The 19,210-nt window shown below is 45.8% G+C and overlaps 1 protein-coding gene across 10 annotated transcripts in view; it reads right to left on the minus strand.

Moving 5' to 3' along the window:
- The window catches only part of CTNND1 (catenin delta 1), a 60,786-nt gene that overhangs the window by 26,079 nt on the left and 15,497 nt on the right, over positions 1–19,210 (minus strand). For 6 of the 10 annotated variants that reach the window (XM_080994244.1, XM_080994241.1, XM_080994237.1 and 3 more), the window contains exons 2-3: positions 4,197–4,310; positions 1,422–1,731 (exon numbers count right to left, since the gene is read on the minus strand). The exons of 3 other annotated variants lie outside the window; for them this stretch is intronic. In XM_080994244.1, coding sequence (XP_080850370.1) covers positions 1,422–1,616 — 195 coding nt within the window. In that variant the 5' untranslated portion in view covers positions 1,617–1,731; positions 4,197–4,310. The remainder of the gene's footprint in view (positions 1–1,421; positions 1,732–4,196; positions 4,311–19,210) is intronic. One more of the 10 variants, XM_080994240.1, reaches the window with a different exon arrangement.

Genomic DNA, 19,210 nt, shown 5'->3' on the forward strand with positions numbered 1-19,210 from the left:
TAATAAGTATCCTTTGGCGCTGTCTACTTCCTCAACCCTACCCCTGAGGTCGAGAAGTACAAAACGCAAATAGCTAGCAGTAATCAAACAGAAAGGGAAAGGCAAGATGAGCTTGGCTTAAAAGCCTCAAAAAAAAGTCATCTGGGGGTTTTCTTCACATCTACCCGAGACATTTCCTTCATGCTACTTCATCCTGATGTGTCTGAATTTGAGGGCACTTTGCTATCAAAGAACGAGGGTTGCCATTATGAGCAGCTAGGGCAAGGAAGTTTTGATTGTTCTACAGCAGCTTAGATGAAGAACTCTGGCTTATTATTATTTTTTACACCATGATCCCCATATCCAGGATGTTCTCTAGAAAGCACTACAGCAGCTAACTCCACTTCTTTGCTAGGCATCCCGTTACACAGATACACACTCTGAACCATCAGTAATCAATACAAGCACACACTGGCCCACTTCAAGCCTAACATTAAGGGAAACCATGAGGGAATGGGTTTGGGGGTACTCTGGGCAAAAATCACAGCTGGTTTGTTCCTGTCCTGCTGCTGTTACCCAGAGTTAAGCCATGGTTTGGCCTAGCATTACATCAAACCACAAGTTGTAGCCAAGGTTTGTTTATGACTTACCACGCATGGCTCATCTGGAGTGAGGTAAACCATGAGCCTGGTCTTGAAGGTCCCAATAAGCCAAGCCATGGCTTAGTTCTTAGTACTGTGGCAGTGGCAGTAGGACTAGAATAGATGTGAAGTGGCCGCACGTTCTGCTCTGAGTACCTGCAGGCTCATTCATCCACACTTCAATGTGTTTGGGCTTAGTGTTATCGGTGAACCAGACTTCTAAGTATGGTATGATATACTACTGGTCTTCAGGAGTTAAAATGGGAATAGGAAGGAGAGAATCAGAGTTGGAAGGGACCCTGGGGCTTAACTAGTCCAACCCTCTACAATGGAGGAATTACAGCTAAAGAATCCCTGACAGATGGCCAGCCAACCTCTGCTTAGAAGCCTCCAATGAAAGGAGAATCCACCACTTTCCATGAGGTGGACTCCTATAAAGGAGGGTCTGTCTCCCAAGGAGAAGCACTTCAGTTTCTACTTCAACATGGATGGTGGTTTTTATTTCGTATGACACTAGGCACTGTAAAAGCAAAATCTAGCCACTCACTCAACATTGGTTGCTCAACCTCTCCATGACACCACTCCCTAAACAGAGCTGCTGTCTAGGGTTAGCTGCTGAACAGGCACTGGCCTGTAGACCCAGCTATGCAAAGTGCAGAATGTCATAGCCCTTGGGCCAAGTTGCCCTGCAAACCATCCCCGACAGAAGCCACACTACCAAGGCGGCACTCCAGCAGGCACCACTTGAGTCCAGAAGCCGACAAGCATCCTGCTTGCCCACCTCACCTGAGGTGATTTTACCTGGTGCCGGCGGGTGAGGGTGCCGTTGGCCATGGTCTGGCTGGCATCCTGCGGGGAGACGCGGACGCGCTCCAGCTGTGCAGAGACATGGCGCCGCTCCTCCTCCAGTGCCCGCGTCAGCTTCTCAAACTGCGCCTCCTGCTCTTTGACGGAGGCAAGTATACTGGCAGTCGACTCCACTTCCGAGTCATCCATGGTTGTGAAGGCCCCGCACGGGGGGAGGGCGGGTGCAAGGCAGGGAGATGCCACGGGGTTGGAGGGAACGGACGTCACACAGAAAAAGGGGCTGGGGGGAGAAGGGAGCCCCTCACTTCACACACAAGAGTTGGGGAGAAAGTAAGAAGAGAAAGATTTAGGTCACAGAAGAGAGAATTTGTTGCGTTGATTAAAAAAAAATTAAACTTGGGGAAAGACCAGAGTTTTGCTTCATTTTCCCCTCCCACAAATCAACAGAGCAGGAGAAGGAGACGACAAATTTTCTCCCTCCTAGCCTCCCCAAGGCAAACAAGTGCAAAAGGAAATTCGATTCACAAGGGTGCTCCTTCAGGAGAGAAGTGGCCATGGCAAATTATGTTTCATGGCTTCTTTTCTGCAGGCTCTTGTCAAAAGTGCAGGCCAGATTCTGGGAAGGATAGGCCCAGGTTTCTGGCACCCACAGAAGTTTGAGGGACAGTTTTAATGGTAATACTCAGGATTTTAACCAGTGGTCCTACTGGGGGTGGCTATGATTTCCCTCTAGGCTGACTATGGCCTTTTCTATACTTCCCCTGCAATTTAGCTCACTTGCTCCCAACAAATCCCTCACGTTATGTGGACGGTGTACCCTTCTAACATGAAGCACTTGGTTGAATCCCACTCTGAGCAGGAAACAACAAGCAGGAGAAAGGAGATTAGTTTGTGGGTTATTTAGAAGCTACCCGGTATATGTTGCCTGTGCAAACTTAGCTCTGTGTGCCTTTTAATGCATAGGCGAGGGAACCCTGGCCAGGGAACAGGAGTTTGGTCTATGTCTCCAGCACTAACGTTTTTCCTGTAATGCAAGACTGGTCCAAATAGCCCTGGCTTTTAAACACAGAGCAACCATTTGTTAATCCTCAGGAGTGACACTCTCAGTAGTGCCACACGCTCCCAAGATTTGTCTCATATCTACTAAGCCCAGGACTTGTTCAGTGTGGCGGCACAAACCCCTTGGAATGCACCCCCAATGAACATCAGTCAGGCACCTACGGTATTGGCATTTAGGAGCCTGCTTAAAAGCTCATCTGCTCATGCAGGCTTTCCCCTGGGAAATGATCCAATTATGTATTTGAGGTATTAAGCTGATCTTCTGGTTTGTGATGCATTTTGTATTGGTTTTTTGAATATAGTTTTACTGCTCATCTTATGCTGCCCACTGCCATGGCTTTTTTCCTTAATGTTGGCAGAATAGATTTTTTTGCAAATAAATCTTAGCGATCCCTCAATACTGCCCTATTAATCCTGAAGAGGTCGTCGCAAGAGCCGCCTCATATTTAACATGTGGCCTTTTGATATGGCTGCAATTTCCAAATTCCACTGCATCAGCACTTACAGATCTGACTGGCCTGTCTAGAGCCCAGGTCCTTGTCTCCTAAACAGGAAACTGCCTGTCAGTTATGTTCTTGTGCATTCCTGTCAGGGTGCAATAGCCTTTAATTCCTCAATGTCATGTCACAGCTAGGAACAAGAAGTTAAGTTCCATCTTCCCCAACCAGGTGCCCTCCAGATGTTTTTGGACTACAGTTCCCATCAACCCCAACTGTTGGCCATGCTAGTTGGGGCTAATGGCAGTTGTAGTCCAAAACATCTGGAAGGCACCAAGCTGGGGGAGGCCAAGTTCGGTTGCTTTGTGACCTACCAACACAGTGATTATATATTGGGCAGAAAAATACCAAGAGCCAGCACCAGAAAGGTGGGCAGAGAAGAATGAAACTCACTCTCATTTTTCCAAAGCTCCAGTGTTAATGCCTTTTCAAACACATGATGGGAAACAGCAACATTCCATATAATACATCTATGTGTACATATAATATGTCTGGCCATATGCGGTTGTCAAATGCTCATCAACAATACACATCTAGAACGTTGCTACCACCATGGAGACAGCAGAGCTCTGTCTTATCTGGTTAAATCTGTCCAAGGTATTTTGAGGACACAGCGTGCATTTCCTTGGCTGCAGCATTACATATGTGAATGGCATTTAAGCAGTAAAGGGTTGGGAAGCAGTACAGCTTCTTAAAACCCTCAAACTTATTTTACAGCGAAATCTATCTCCAAAGTGCAAGATATTCCTTCAAGCCATTTCCCTCCAAGAGCTGTTTCCTTTACCACCTTTTATCAGCTGAAAACCGCAGGTGTGGAGCTACAGGCTTTAATGTGGTTGTCAGCAATCGTTTCATGACTAACAAGATGGGAAAGGGGAGCAAGGTGTTCTGCAAATCATATGCCACTGTGCTAGAGAACAGGGCACTGGCATAGGCCCAACAGGAATGTCTTGAGACAGAATCTACTTAATAAATCCATAAAGCTGTGTTTGACTTTTAAAGCAACCCGTGCACAAAAGTGTGGTTGGAATTGGGGAGGCAGGAGGGAGTTAATGCCCACATTTGTACTCTACCTGGGGGCTTTTGATTTCCTTACCATGGGAGGAAATTCAAAAAATTTTAAATGGTCAGTTCAAGAGAAAAATAGAGCCCGCCACCCATAATGAAAGAGAACAAAATTACATTTAAGATTGATTTTTCACACCATACACACCTGTGAAGGAAGGCCGGTCTGAACTGATTGGCTAAGGCACAGCTTGGTCTAAGTGCAGAAAATCATGGAAGAAGCAGCCCAGCCACCAACAGCAAGGAAGCAGGAGGGAAAAGGCTGCAGAGACAGCAGAAAGGGGATTCAATATATGTGTGATTTTAAAAAATAAAAAAGGAACAAAGCACAAGAGGCATGTAAAGAAGGATCTATAATCAAACCAGTATTTATTCATTTTTTTTTAAAAAACAACACTGTACCTATCTTCCACACCCCTCTAGATACTTTGGACTACAACTCGCTGGCTGGAGTTGGAAAAGACTATAATGAACCATTCCACCATTTCTCCCAAAGTGGAATTACAAGTGGTTTACAAAAGCACTTCTTAAAATGGAATGGTCACATTAACTGGTATAGCACTGCTACAATGGAAAAGAAAGCTCAGGTTTGCCCAACTGGATTACAGGGAATAAATGTGGTTTAGGATTTTTAAGGAGATTTCTGGCTCACAAGGTAACCTTCCAGAAGACAGCTAACAAGGCACACAGAAATTGGGAAAACACAAATAGAACTATTCTGCACACAAGTTGCCAACTCAGTGGGCCAACTAGTATTAAGATCTTGGTACTCTATGACTGACGGAAGGTAGATACAGAGCAAACAGCTTCCTCCAGCACTTAACATCCCACCTCAGGAAAGCCTTGCCCAAGCACGTCAGAATTGTATATTTTTTTAAAAAAAGAAAAAATCCCAGGGGGTGGGGAAATCAAGGTAGGGACGGCGTGCTTGGACTAGTCTGGCCTCCAAGACAGATCTCGCCTCAACCCACTTTCCCACGGTGCTGGTGACACACAATACCAGGCCCTAGACATGATTTACATACAAGGCCATGGGCACTGACAATCTGAGGCAGGGGGGATCTCTTTGGAGAGATTCATAATAGTGCAAAGAAAAGCAGCACAATCCCATGACCATTATCTGGAACACACAAACTGTATTTTGCAGTCATCCAACAGCTCCACTCACATCTTTGCCCAAGTCTTTCTTGCCCACTAAACAGTCCTATGCACAAGCCCCAATGTGAAATTAAAATCCAAAAAAGCACTGTTGCTCCATTAACTGGATGCTACAATTAAGCAGGCAGGCAAGAGATGCACCTCATTAGTCATTTACTGGTAGCCTTTCTAGAAGACCATCAGTTACGGAAATGTAGTTAGCGAGAACATGAGGAACAAGTTCGTGTAATCGCCATTAGATTAATTCAGCCTTAAATGTTTTGTGCTGAATGGCTACAGTTCCTGAATACGCAGATGTTATGCTTTCAGAAGAAATTTAGATGCGAACTTGTGTCACAACACTCTGGGCTACAACAAGAGGACACACCACTTCTCACTGAGTCATATTTTTAGTCACATGCTAGGAATTGCTTATTTGACAACTGAACTTTTTTCACTTTGGTTCAGACATCTTGGCACCAGTTGGACTTTGACCCAGAGGAGATTGTTAGTTTGCTTTAAACAGTTTAGTGCTTTGCCATCCCATGGCCTCCACCCTATAATCTTTCTCTGCAGTTCCGCAGCGAGGATGCACCCAAGGCCTGGAAGAGTCCAAGAAACGCTCCCATTTTTTCTTTCTAGGGCTGCTGTCAAAAATCTTCTGGCAATGGCTATAGTAAAATATGCATGGGTGTATGATATGTAAAATGAACCATGGAAAGAGAAGAAGGGAAGTCACTGGGTATTTTGAAGTTTGTAAAATGTTTATTTGAAATAGTGAAATTGAAAATTTAATAACAAATATTATTAAAAAAAGAAAAAGAAAATCTTCTGGGCAGTCCCAAGCCCACTTCAAGTACATCATCAGCATCCCACTGTATAACCAACATCCCCAAGTGGAGCAAGCAGTGGTCCCAGTAGATGCCATCCGATGGAGGAGGCTGTCTTACCCCTTTCCCCACAAAGGTTGCTTGGATTCAAATATATCCTCTACAGTGGTACCAAGGTTCTTGAACTTAATCTGTTCCGGGAGTCCGTTTGACTCCCGAAACCATTCGAAAACCAAGGTACGGCTTCTGATTGGCTGCAGGAGCTTCCTGCACTCAAGCAGAAGTGGCGTCGGACGTGCAGCTTCCGAAAAACATTCACAAACCGGAACACTTACTTCCGGGTTTGTGGCATTCGGGAGCCAATTTGTTTGACAACTAAGCCATTCGGGAACCAAGGTACCATTGTACTATACAGTGGTACCTCTGGTTACATACTTAATTCGTTCCGGAGGTCCGTTCTTAACCTGAAACTGTTCTTAACCTGAAGCACCACTTTAGCTAATGGGGCCTCCCGCTGCCGCCGCGCGATTTCTGTTCTCACCCTGAAGCAAAGTTCTTAACCCGAGGTACTATTTCTGGGTTAGCAGAGTCTAACCTGAAGCGTATGTAACCCGAGGTACCACTGTACACTATTTCATCACAAGAGCGAGATGCCTAGACATTCCCAGGGTCTCCTCAATGTACTTTAAAATAGAAACACCTCAAGCCTGAAACATACAGACCTGGTTCACCAGTTCATGCCTTAGTATGAATATGTGAGCCAAGAGAGGTCCTGGAGAGACCATAGCTGCTGCACTCCTTCCCCTGTCCTCCAACTGACATGCTACCCAGAGCCAAGCTATGGCTTGCTATTGCATCACATCTGAACCCAGGCTTGTGGTTTGTCTCACTCCAGACAAATGAGTTTATAAATTGGGTCTGGTTATGGTTTAGTGTTCCATGTGAACTGAGCCACTGAGCAGAAACCCCTTCTGAGAGCTAGGCTATTATCTACAAGAGAGATAATTTTAGTATACCAAGCAAGTACTGCTGCCTCTTAAATAAAGGGAGGAAGGGAAAAAAAGGAAAAGGGAAACCATGTCTTATTGACAGCCTTTCACAACCTGGTGCACTTCAGATGGTTTGGTCTGCAGCTCTCCATGCTCTCCATCAGGCTCTCCATGCTCCATTTTATAAGCCAAACTGCATTACCCAATATTGATGCTAGGGATTTGGCCCATGGAAGTGCAGTGAGCACTGTGTTAAGTTAAGTAATAACACCTACTTTCCCTGTGTCTAGACAGCAACCGTGTGTGAATTCAACAAGCAAACACATTCTGCCTAGGGTCTGGCATACTCTGTGCTAGGAAGAAAGAAGTCTGCTAGCATATTTTGCTTGTTTTGCGATCTGGGTTGGTGAATGGAGAGCACTGCTCCACCAGCCAGATGTGGGCCATGGTTCTCTCCTTAGTACTCAAATAAATGTACCTTACAGAACCTGACAAACACTCTGATAAAAGGTTGGAAACTCAGGATTCCTTTAAGAAAGGGAACCTTAGCTCCTTCCCCCTTTTTATCTCGCTCTTGACAAATCATACATGATGTTTCCCCTGCCTGTTTAATGCAAAATATATTTATACAGCATTATCAAGTGTTCAGGGCAGTATTAGAAAATGGGATATATAAGCTAGGTGCCAAATGGCTCCTTAAACCAAGATTTCAGTCGCCAAAATGCTTGCCAACTCAGAGTTCATGCTGCTGATTCCTATGCCTCGGAAAGAGCAGTGTGGTGTCATTCTCCAGGACCACACCCATGTGCCATGATCCTCAAGCCTCACTTCTGGCTGGGATGAGCATATGTCCCCCCAAAAGCCAGGTTGGTTGTGGCTCTGCCTCCGCAGCTGTTTAGCCAGTGTGTGCTTTTCTATGTAACAAAGACTTTTGAACACAGTGAGGAAGAAGATATTCCTCCTTGCTTGCTGCTGTGTTTCCACTCAACTGATAGAAAAGCATCAAATTCATCTTGCACTGCAAAAGGTCAACATGAAATTTATGTCAGAACTGACCAGCTGGCTCAAAGATCCATCTATTCCAGAGGTCCATTTATTACCCCAGGCAGACGGACACGCCCGTAAGTAGGATCTGAAAGAGATGGCCTTTTTGTTCAACAGAGCATCTGTAGCCACTAATACACAAACTATTAGCCACAGAACAAGTTGCCACTAATACATGGAACACAGTGCTTGCAACCATCACATGTAATTGTGATTACAACCATTACTGCACAGACACAGAACTCCTCCACAAACTTGCCTGAATCTCTCTCTCTCTCTCTCTCTCTCTCTCTCTCTCTCTCTCTCATACACACACCCACACCCTGACTATCTCTCCCACCCAGAAGAATTGCAAAAGTTGTTTGCAAGGCTGTCATGGCCCAGTACAAACACACCTGGACAACTCACATTCTAACTCGCACTTAGATGCTACACTGGACTTCTGGGACCAAAAGCAGCCTGAAAGGCAAGGTACCATTAGAGATCTTGAAATTATCAGAGATGGGACTGGTCAGAGAGACAATAAATGAAGCACCCCAAAGCAGACATTGCAGTTTAAAATGACAAAACAAGTGTTTCCACCAACAGACACGCTCTCCTCACATAATGCTCTGCCAGATATTCAGCTGACTGGAACTTGTATAATGCTGCTTGAAAGGGCAAGTGTTCACTGTAACAAATGGACTTCTGATCAGATGCTCCATACATAAGAGAAACTGCAAGTTCTCAGGGTTTGGTTCACCAAAGCCCCAAGGGCTGGAAGCCTGGTATATATACTTCTGGATTTGCCTTTTTGCTTTGATGCTTTCATACACAACAACTCAAGGCCATGTTCTGAATTCAGCAAAGTGCATTCATGCTAGCATATTCACAAGTCTGATCCCACAACACCAGAGGATCATGTGAAGTTTCTAGTACCTTCAAGAGTTAAAAGCCATGCAACCCCCAAGCTGGACTACTTACTTTCTAGATCTCTAAATACAGTTCAAGTTGTAGTTGGAAACTATGAACAGCTGCAGACATTGCATTAAAGGCAAATGCAAACATGAATACTTATTGCTGCCTCTCCTACCCATAAATGCACGCCCCCCCCCTGCCCTGCTATGAGCCCTAGCAAAACACATACGGCATGTGTACACAGGTAGGATTTCTGTGAACTCATGCATCCTGCAGAGGCCAATGCCCAAAGTTAAACATTTCTGTGGGCTCCATTTGCAAGGAGGCACAACATACCGCCCTCACTTCCTCCACACAGGCTAATGAACAAAATGCATGCAAGCCAAGATGAAATCTGAGCAAACTCAGAAGCCTTCCTACTACATCCTTCCCAAATGGGATCGGCTCTAGACATTTCCTGGGCTAGTTCACTCTCTTATTATGGGCCGCATGTAAATAAATGTAAATTGCTGCTCAAGAAGCCCTGATCTGATTTCTAGAGCTTAACTGTGGCTATCTGGCACAACAAGAAGCACAACCGATATTAGATATTTTGTGACGATTTAGAACAACTCATTAACTAACCATTCCTAATAGGTGCTCTAGGAGCTCTTTTGGCATCCTACCTGCTTGTGGGAGAACTGGAAAAGCTAGTTGTTGCAGTTCCTAAATCCATGTAAGGACTGCAGCTACCTTGGAGAAGAAACTTGCCTTGGGAGATGAGCCAGTTCCAGAGGAGGAGTTGCCCCCATGCAAGTACTTTTCAAACCACCCACATATAAACAATAACACAGGAAGAGCAACTTGATACATGCTCCCTGTCCCCTAAAAGTAGTAAGCCACACTATCAAAAGGCAGGTTTATGTTTTCCCTAGGTCCTTCCCTCCACTTTCCAAATCTATTGCCCAAGTGCCGGAATATACATCAAGTCACCTCTTTAAAACAAATGCACTTAAGTATGGTCAGTTTTATTTTTATTTTTATTGGGGGGGGGGAGCAGCAGGAGGAAGGCTTGATCCAGAACATACTCCAATCTAGATTGGGACTCAATGAAAATCATTGCACCTATGGTTGCCTTTTCACTGCTGAAACTGCCAGCTTAAAAAGTGGCCAGGTTAAGCGCACTTACCTGAACAGGTATTTTGTGCTCCAGTGTAATTGGGATAACTAACATAGCATGCAAGGCAGTTACTTGTCCTAGAACCCATTAGAAAGCGGGAGAGTTCCCTACCACCACCTAAAAGGCATACAAAACCTAGCAATCTGAAAGCACGTCATTGCAAGTAGATAAACAGGCAGTGGGAAGGTAAACGGCATTTCCATGTGCTCTGACATCCGTCACGGGGTTCCGTTGCCCCAGAAGCGGTTTAGTCATGCTGGCCACATGACCTGGAAAGTTGTCTGTGGACAAACACCGGCTCCCTTGGCCCAAAAGCGAGATGAGCACCACACCCCATAGTCACCTTTGACTGGACTTAACCATCCGGGGTCCTTTACCTTTTACCTAACACTCATGGATGCTGATACAGCTATGAACACACAGTAGTAGAGTTCCCAAGTGCCTCACAACCCAGAAAGCAAACTATCAACCAGCATTTTCTTACTACTTCAGGTATGCAAGGCCTTAGGGAGGTGTCTCCACCCCAATCATTCAGCGGGAACACTGAGCTCCAGCTCTGAGGGCCTTCTCAGTTGCACCCAACCAGTGGAACACCCTCCCGTCAGATGACTTTTAGAAGACATCTGAAGGTAGCCGTGGATAGGGAAGTGTTTAACGTTTGATTATTTTACTGTGGCTTTATAATTTGTTGGAAGCCGCCCAGAGTGGCTGGTGCAACCCAGCCACATGGGCAGCATATAAATGTTGCCGCTGCAAGTCAGCTGAGACAGAGCCATAGCTCAGTGGTAGAGCATCTGCTTTACTTGCAGAAGGTCCCAGGTTCAAGTTAGGGCAGGCAGAGATCCCTGCCTGAAATCCCAGGCAGTTGCTGCCAGCCAGTGTTGACAATACTGAGCTAGATGAACTATTGGCCTGACTCAGTACAAAACAGTTTCCTACGTCTCTAATTATATTTGCCATTCCAGGCCTGTTTATCCAAGCAGGATAACTCTCATCATCCCTGACTACTGGCCAGGGCTGATGCAGGCACAACATCTGGATGGCCATAGATTCAGCTTAAATAAAGCTCCAAAGGCGTAACCCTAATCATTTCAAAAACTTAGGCCTAACACTGCCCTCTTAATGAAAGGATGTATCTTAACTGGAGGAGGGAAAAGAGAGGAAGCAGTGGGAGGTTAGCACATGCAACAGACATTTAAAGAGGCACCACAATTTGGTCCCAAAATGTTTGTATCCAAAAGAAACAGCACTGGAACAAAATAATTAAGCCAGATGCATATATATAAGATAAGCTGGTTCTGCTTTCAACTGCTAAAAGGTTGCTAAAATATAGACTTTCTTGCAGCTTTCTACTTCAGAACACATTCCTCAGATTATTATCTTTCAACAAGCATACCAAAGTCTTTATCCCAGTTAGTATCTGTCCTGGATTAGAATTGTTTTGCTGTATGCGGCAGTTTTAAACTGTTTTTGTAATTATAATTATAATTGTTGTTGTTTAAACTGTGTTTATATGCAGTTGTTTTATCTGTTATGTTATACACACACACACAACCCCATCACATATAGAAAGATACAGAGAGAATGGGGGAATATAAACTGCTTCAAGAGAACAATCCAAAATTGTAATAAAATAATCTTCCCAGATGGTGACGTGTTTGATAATTGTCAGCAATCCCTGCACACCTTCTCCAGCCCCTCCTATAACTTGATACTGTACTTAAAACATGACACTCGTCCAAGACAACAGGAGTCCCCTGTCTTCAAAACAACTGCAGAACACCCCCCATATACGGGCATTAAATAACTGTTTTACAGGCATTAAGTAACTCTATTTTGCCATATTCAGCTTTTGTGGGCTAACAGCTCTCTACATCAACCTTTGCCAACCTGGGGCATTCCATGTTTTTGAAATACAACTTCCATTATCCTCAACCAGCGGAACTCTCAATGTCTCCCCAGTTCCAAAGACAGAAACTAACAGGAAGAGCTTGCTCAACCCCGGCAACAAAGTGAAGAAGCTTTACTTTCTAGTAATTCCCCAAGTAGAAGTATTTGATTTTTCAAAATACCGTATTTTTTGCTCTATAAGACTCACTTTTTCCCTCCTAAAAAGTAAGGGGAAATGTGTGCGCGTCTTATGGAGCTAATGCAGGCTGTGCAGCTATCCCAGAAGTCAGAACAGCAAGAGGGATCACTGCTTTCACTGCGCAGTGACCCCTCTTGCTGTTCTGGCTTCTGAGATTCAGAATATTTTTTTTCTTGTTTTCCTCCTCCAAAAACTAGGTCGTCTTGTGGTCTGGTGCGTCTTATAGAGCGAAAAATACGGTAACCATTTCTGAAACCACCATTGAAAATAAATTGTGAGGAAAGAGAATGAAGTCAGGAAGAGATCCCAAAAGATCCTGAATTAAAAAGGGGGATAGAAGTATGGCTAGCAGCTCACCATCACCAGTTATGGGTAGGAATCCAAAACCACACTCTGATCATGCATAAATGGACACATTCAGGAAGCACATCATTCAGTAGCACTTCGCGACTTTCCTCCCAAGTTCTTGTGCACACAAGACAGAACACAGGAAGTGGTTTTAAATCAAGTCAAGCCATTGGTCAATCTAGCTCAGTATTGTCTCCATCAGTGGTGAGGAACCTATGGCCCTCTGGATGTTGTTGGGACTACAACTTCCATCATCCCTGATCTTGGCCATGCTGCCTGGGGCTGATGGGAACGAGGTGTTCAACATCATCTTGAACGCTACTGGCTTACATTGACTGGAACCAAGCTCTCCAGGCCAGGGTTTCAGGAAGGGGCTTTGCTCAACTCTATCTGGAGATGCCAACAACTGGACCTGGAACTTCTGCATGTAAGGAATGTGCTCAGCTATTGAACTACAGTGCTTCCCCTGCAACATAGTAACACACACACACACAAGTGGAAGAGGGAAGAAGTTGCAAGAAGACTAAACAAACTCTTTCCTGGTAAGCATTGTTGAAAAACACACCTCCATTTTTCTTCTTTCTCCACTTTCAATCATGTTCTTCATAAGACTTCTTTATGCTTTTACTTTTAAAAAAGCCGTAGACCTGAAAATGGGAAGTATGAACGCCAGCCACCTTAGTCATTGCCAAACTTGGATGTGTTGCCCCACATGTCCCAAATGCCCCTTACTCTTCCAATAGCCTTCCTCTTTTTATTCACTGAACCCCTTTGCTTTGACACATGGACCCTTCTCAAGACCCACTTCTTTGTTAAAGTTTTTCCTAGCTTGAAGGTCAACTTCTAGTTAGCATCTTAGCTCCTTCCTGCACTGCTGAGCTCCCTCTAACCCATGTCGTCAATTCTCCATGCATCCATGACCTTTCACCTCACAGCACCTTGTCACTGCACACTGCCAGAGGCACAGGGCAGAGGTGTCGGCCAGTACGTTAGCTCTGCCTATCAGTATTTTTAATATCACTACTACCACCACCACGCCAGGTCCCAGGGAGGGGTTTCCACAATCTAAAGTTAAAACGGTTAAAATGAATTACAGTCACAGGACTAGATGCTGCCAGATGCTGGACGTCCTCAGCCCCCTCTCACATTTCTGCCAGAGTTAGAAACATGACTCTATCCAAAGTCACAAGGCTATAAAATTGCTCTAGCAGGACAACAGAGATTCTGCACGTGATCAGGAGCAGGCACGCCATGGACTTGCTGGCATGTGCCTATACCTTGGATACAGGTGGGGCTGGGTGAATCTTTTAACCACGAATTTAATCAGCAGCCATAGTTATAACCCTTAAGAGAGAGAAGGATGGACATCAATGTGGGGTGGGAATCAGGAAGCTTGATAAACTCTAACTTGTGCAGGTATGGGTTGAGAATGACACCCAATGGTCAAGGGGTCAGGATGCCCCCTTCCCTAAATTAGCAGAAGGAAAAGGTACTGGTTGTGCATAGCTTCCATGCACTTGAATTTATATGCCCCAGACACCTTTTCCTTGGTGGGTGAGAGCTTTACAGCAGCGTACCTTTGGATCCTGATAGCATTTAAGTTAACAGCAGCATCTGTTCCACTTGGCAAGTAGTCCAGTGGCCAGGAAGGAAGCGAAACACTCACACACTTTGCTTGTAATACAGCATTCAAAAAGAGAGGCCAGGGGAAAACTGTAACAAGACTGGGGTTTTAGTGACCGCCTTGACATTTTTTTTGCAAACTGGAGGATTTCAAAACAGAGGGCAAAAGCTCCAGGTCTGTGTTTCGTTCACCTGTTTCTCATTCTGGGATTTGCTCTCCCTGCTCCTACGCCGAGAATGTTTTGCTTTTACTGGAAAGGCAGATGCCTTTGCCAAGCGTACAGCAAAAGCCCCATGCGATAGCTTTGTTCATTACTCAGCATGGACTTTGAACAGTTGCCACTCCCTGCGCAAGCAAGTTCCTTGTTCATGAAGAATGCAAAGGACACCGTACACCCTTACAGGCAGGCATAGTCCCTTTCCAAAGGCGGCCTGAGTTTCTTCCACCCCCCTCCCCTCCGCCAGCTAGACTTTTGCAACAAAGCTTGGGCTGGCTGCACTTAGGGCGCGTCCCTCACCAATTAGAACTGGCCCAGGGCAGAAAGGCAGAGCTTCACCCCCAACATGTGTCACACACACAAGACTGGTTTAACTAGTTGATTTGATCTCACTTCAAGAGACTCACCTGGCTCCCTATCCCTACACACAGCCGCCCCCTGCAACTCCTCCAGGGATGTAGATTACATGCCTAACTAATCAGGACTCTAGTGTCCCAGGCTTATACTCACCATTGCCTCACCTGGCCATATAAGGGGAAAGCTAAGCAGCTCCAGGAGAGGCAGATAGGAAAGCAGTGATAAGGGTGTGGAAAGGAAGGGCTGACTTTGGAGGCCCCTCAAGAGAATGAGCGGAAGACATGAGATCAAGCGGGAGGGAAGGGAGTAAATCCATCAACTCAAGGCTCCGACATGCCTCAAGGACAGTTCGAAACACAATTCCATAATGAGGATAAATACATTTTATGCATGGGAAAGCAGCAGTTAAACAAAGGGGGGGGGAACTAGCTTTAGGATTAGCTGAGTGTGGGGCATAAACAGAGATCAAATGAGAGATCAAAACTCTAAGACCTATAGAATCATAGAGTTGGGACCACAGGAGTCATCTAGTCCAACCAACCCCCTGCAGTGTAGGTATATTTTACCCAACGTGGGGCTCAAACCGACAACCCCCTTGTGGTTTCAGTGCGGATCCATGTCTGTAACAGGAGCTGGCTCCTTTCCCTTTTCTGGAAGTTCAAGTTAACTTGGGGAAAATGTACAAAACCAGCTACAACACAGTTTTTGGGATGGGCTGGAGGAGCAGAAGAGTCCAACTCCATGAAGCAACAGCGAAGCACACACCAAGAAACATGAGCCCTGGCCTGCTCAGACCAAGGTTACACCCCACATCTGACAGGAAGGGAGCAGCAGTTCTGAGGTGGAGGGAGGAGGGGAGGGAGTATGGAGCATACACACAACAGGAAAGGAACTGGTGCCGAGTCGGCAGCAGAACAGAGGGAAGGGATTGTTCCAGTGGTATGCCAGCAATCTGACTGCAGGGCAGCTGTCCTTCTGGGCAGTCAAAGGAGGGTTTTGTGCGTCCCTGTTTGAGGGTTGCCTCACTGGTAAACGCCATGAATCTATGAACTAGAAAGATGTAGGAAAAGTGAGGTGTCCGCTCCCCATTTCTGAACAGCTTGTATCCACAGTCCCAGATAGCCAAGAATACCTGTTGAACCTGTGTTCAACAGGTAAGTTACAGAGGACCACTGTCAACATGCACCAGTGTGGAATGACTAGTCATGGGCTAGCTGCTAGCAGGATAACTGGCTAAGAGGCTGCAATGAGGAGGCATGGAGACTACAGACAGGTCACAATTAAGACAGCACAATAACTCTTGAGGCCACCAAGATCACACATTTTGGAGCCAGCCAAGCAACACCTGCCCATCTAATTAGTGAAGTCAGGACATTAGTGGTATGGGTGGATCCACAAGGACTGATCCCGGGGGTAAAGGGAAAAGTGCACACAAACATAGCACCAGAGACCACCCATTTCTGGTGACAAAGCAGCATAAGAACAGAAGCACGCAATGGGAGCATGCTGGACCAGCCCTATGGCCCATCTAGTCCAGCATCTTGTTCTCACAGTGGCCAGTCAGATGCCCACATGCAAGCTGGACCTGAGCACACCATCACTCTGGCCACCTGTGATCCCTTGCCACTGGTACTCAGAGGCATAGTCCTTCTGACAATGGGGGCAGAACATAGCCATTGTGGCTGGTAGTCACTGCTAGTCTTATCCTCAATGGATTTGCCTCATCCATCCTCTTTTAAAGCCATCCACGCCAATGGCCACCACCGCCTCCTGTGGGAGCAGGTTCCATAATTTAACCATGTGCTGCATGAGGAAGTGTTTGCTTTGTTTCTGTCCTGAATCTTCCAACATTCAGCTTCATTGGATGTCCACAAGTTCTAGTGTTATGCAGGGAGGTCTAGGCACCAAACTCATACGCCAGGTGTATGCCTCTTTCTCAGCAGGTTGGCTTTGTTCCCAGACTACTCACTGACAAAACCCTTAGTTGTTTTCCTGGCTCCCTTCACCTGCTCCATCCTTTCATTTCACTAGTGCTACAAACAACTTCATTTTGTGTGTGTGTGTGTGTGTGTGTGCGCGCGCACACACACACACACACACACACACTGTGCATCTCCTTTGGGGTGGGAGGAGAGGCAACATGCCAGAAGACTGACCACTGGGAGTCTGCGCTGCAGGCTTGCTCACTCCCCCCCTAGAATGGCTATAACTCTGGGCTACTTTGCAGGGTGAGTATAACCCACATTCTTTAAGCAGCATATCCATACCCCCCACAGTGCGGGTACAATAATGATAAACTTTACCTGTACTTGGAGAATATTTTTTTAAAAATGTTTTCCAACATTAATCATTTTAGGTTTATTAAATATGGTCAAGATCAGCTCCTGTCTTTGCTGCTACTTTTCGTACAGACACATTTCTGACCTATCAAAGTTATACTAGTCTGCATTTCCAAATTATTTTCTGTCCGCCAATCACTTTTCCACAAAGGAAGATGAAAAGAGCTTAGAAATGAACCAGGAAGTTCCTTCTCCAGATAATGGGTGAATCATTCTAGACTTCTTTCTGCCTTGCTTTCCTAAATGTCAGTCACTGCTATGACATCATTCATTAGCAAAACACCACTTCAAAGGCAGGACCAGGCAAGTTTCTTGCAAAGGGAATGGACAGTATAATGCTCTCACCTTTTGTCCAATGTTTTGGATTATACAGGGGCTAGGGCATAAATAATAAAAATCCGGAAAGTTGGAAATTTGGGGTTATGGTTCATCATGGAGAGGAGGGAATGTACTCCCTCAAAGACACCTAGGATCAGTGGATTAATTACGGTTCACAAAGTATACAGCCCCACAGCTGCTAAAACTATAGAAAATGCTTGCGCAAGTACAACTATTCATTGGGCCTTTGGGTACTTGTTAACTTGAAAAACCTAAACCAAGCACCACACTAGTCTAGTCATCAATGTAACTGTGGCTGATTGGGGAGTGGCATTTCTATACCTGAAGGTGGTACAGGAATGACTGCGTATATCTGAGCTAGGAGTGCTTCACTGCTGCCTTAAATCAGATTATTACTAGTATTTATCAGCAGCACTGGTAGGATACATATCTGTGACAGATGCATGCAACTACCAGAAGAACCAAGCGTTGTACACACTGGCTGTGTCCAACGTGCACTGGGAGCTCCCATAATTTAATTTACGTATACACAGCCACAGAAAAAACACACCAACCAAGATATCTCATCTCATACAAGTTCTATTTTCCTCCCCCTGAGAGGGAGGGGACAGATCTATGGATGAGGCAGTCAGTCAGGAAGAATTCAACGCTCCCAGCCTCCAAGCACAGGAGCTTTGCAAGTTGGGAGTTGAAAAATCTTTTGCAACACAAAAGGCCACTTTTCCCCCTCTGTGGGAATTTGCAGCTGAGCTCTGGGGACAAAGGGATTTCACAGGCACATACACAGACATCTCCCTTCTCTACGCGCCCCCCCCCCAACCACCACCTCCCCTCCAGCTTCCCCATTTCCTGTCACAGTAGCACCAAACCTCAGGCTCAGAAACAAACAAACACAGAGTACTGGATTCTGGGAAACGGGCCAGAGCATTCCAGGGCAGCCTGGCCACCAATCAGGAGCAAGAGCTCCCACTTTACCCAGCAGTGCTCCTTATCATGTTAGAGGAAAAACAACCCTTCCTGGCTCCCTCCTCCTTCCCCACCCCAACCCCCACCCACCCTGCCAAAGCCAAGGCAGGATTTGACTGAAGAGGCGGCCGCTTGGCTCAAAGGGGCTGAAGCTTCAAGGATGTAGGGGAGAATGTGGAAGGAGAGAGGGAGGAGGAGAAGAACTGGTAATTACCAAGTTGGCCATTTTGCTACAAGAACGCCGCAACCAGCCATACGGCAACTCCTGGCTCAGCATTACCTATAAAAGCACAAAGCAACGTGGTGATAACATTCCACGTCAACAAACCAGTCAAGATTCCCTGTACAATCACTTCGAGGCTCGCATGCGTGATCCTCGGTGGGATCAAAACAGTCCCTTTGTTATAAAGGTACCTCAAAAACTCATTTGCAGGTGTTCCATTCCAGCACTACTCTGCTTCAAAAAACATTCAGGGAGAAAAGCCAGCTAGTTTTCAATTACAGCCTTACGGCAAATAGAATCTTGGCGTTCTTCGAGATAAGGCCCTGCCTATCAGCTGCACAGGAGCAAAGTCCTCTGCAGACAGCAACATTCGCCAGGAGGAATCATAGCCTGCCCTGGATACTGTCTGCAGGAAGCAGCCCCTAGGGAGCGGTCCGATGGCCAACGCCCAGCTGACTAAATTTTGCATGCTCTTTTCATGCCAAGGAGGGAAAGGTAGCTAGCACACCTACCTAGGCTTTCTGCATTAACTTTGGAGATAAAAGCTTCTTTTCTTCCTCCCTCTTTCACCTCAGCCAGAGGCTAGTTTGGCCTAAGGCACAGA

This window comes from Podarcis pityusensis (assembly GCF_964106645.2).
Source record: "Podarcis pityusensis genome assembly, chromosome: 1".
Taxonomy (NCBI): domain Eukaryota; kingdom Metazoa; phylum Chordata; class Lepidosauria; order Squamata; family Lacertidae; genus Podarcis; species Podarcis pityusensis.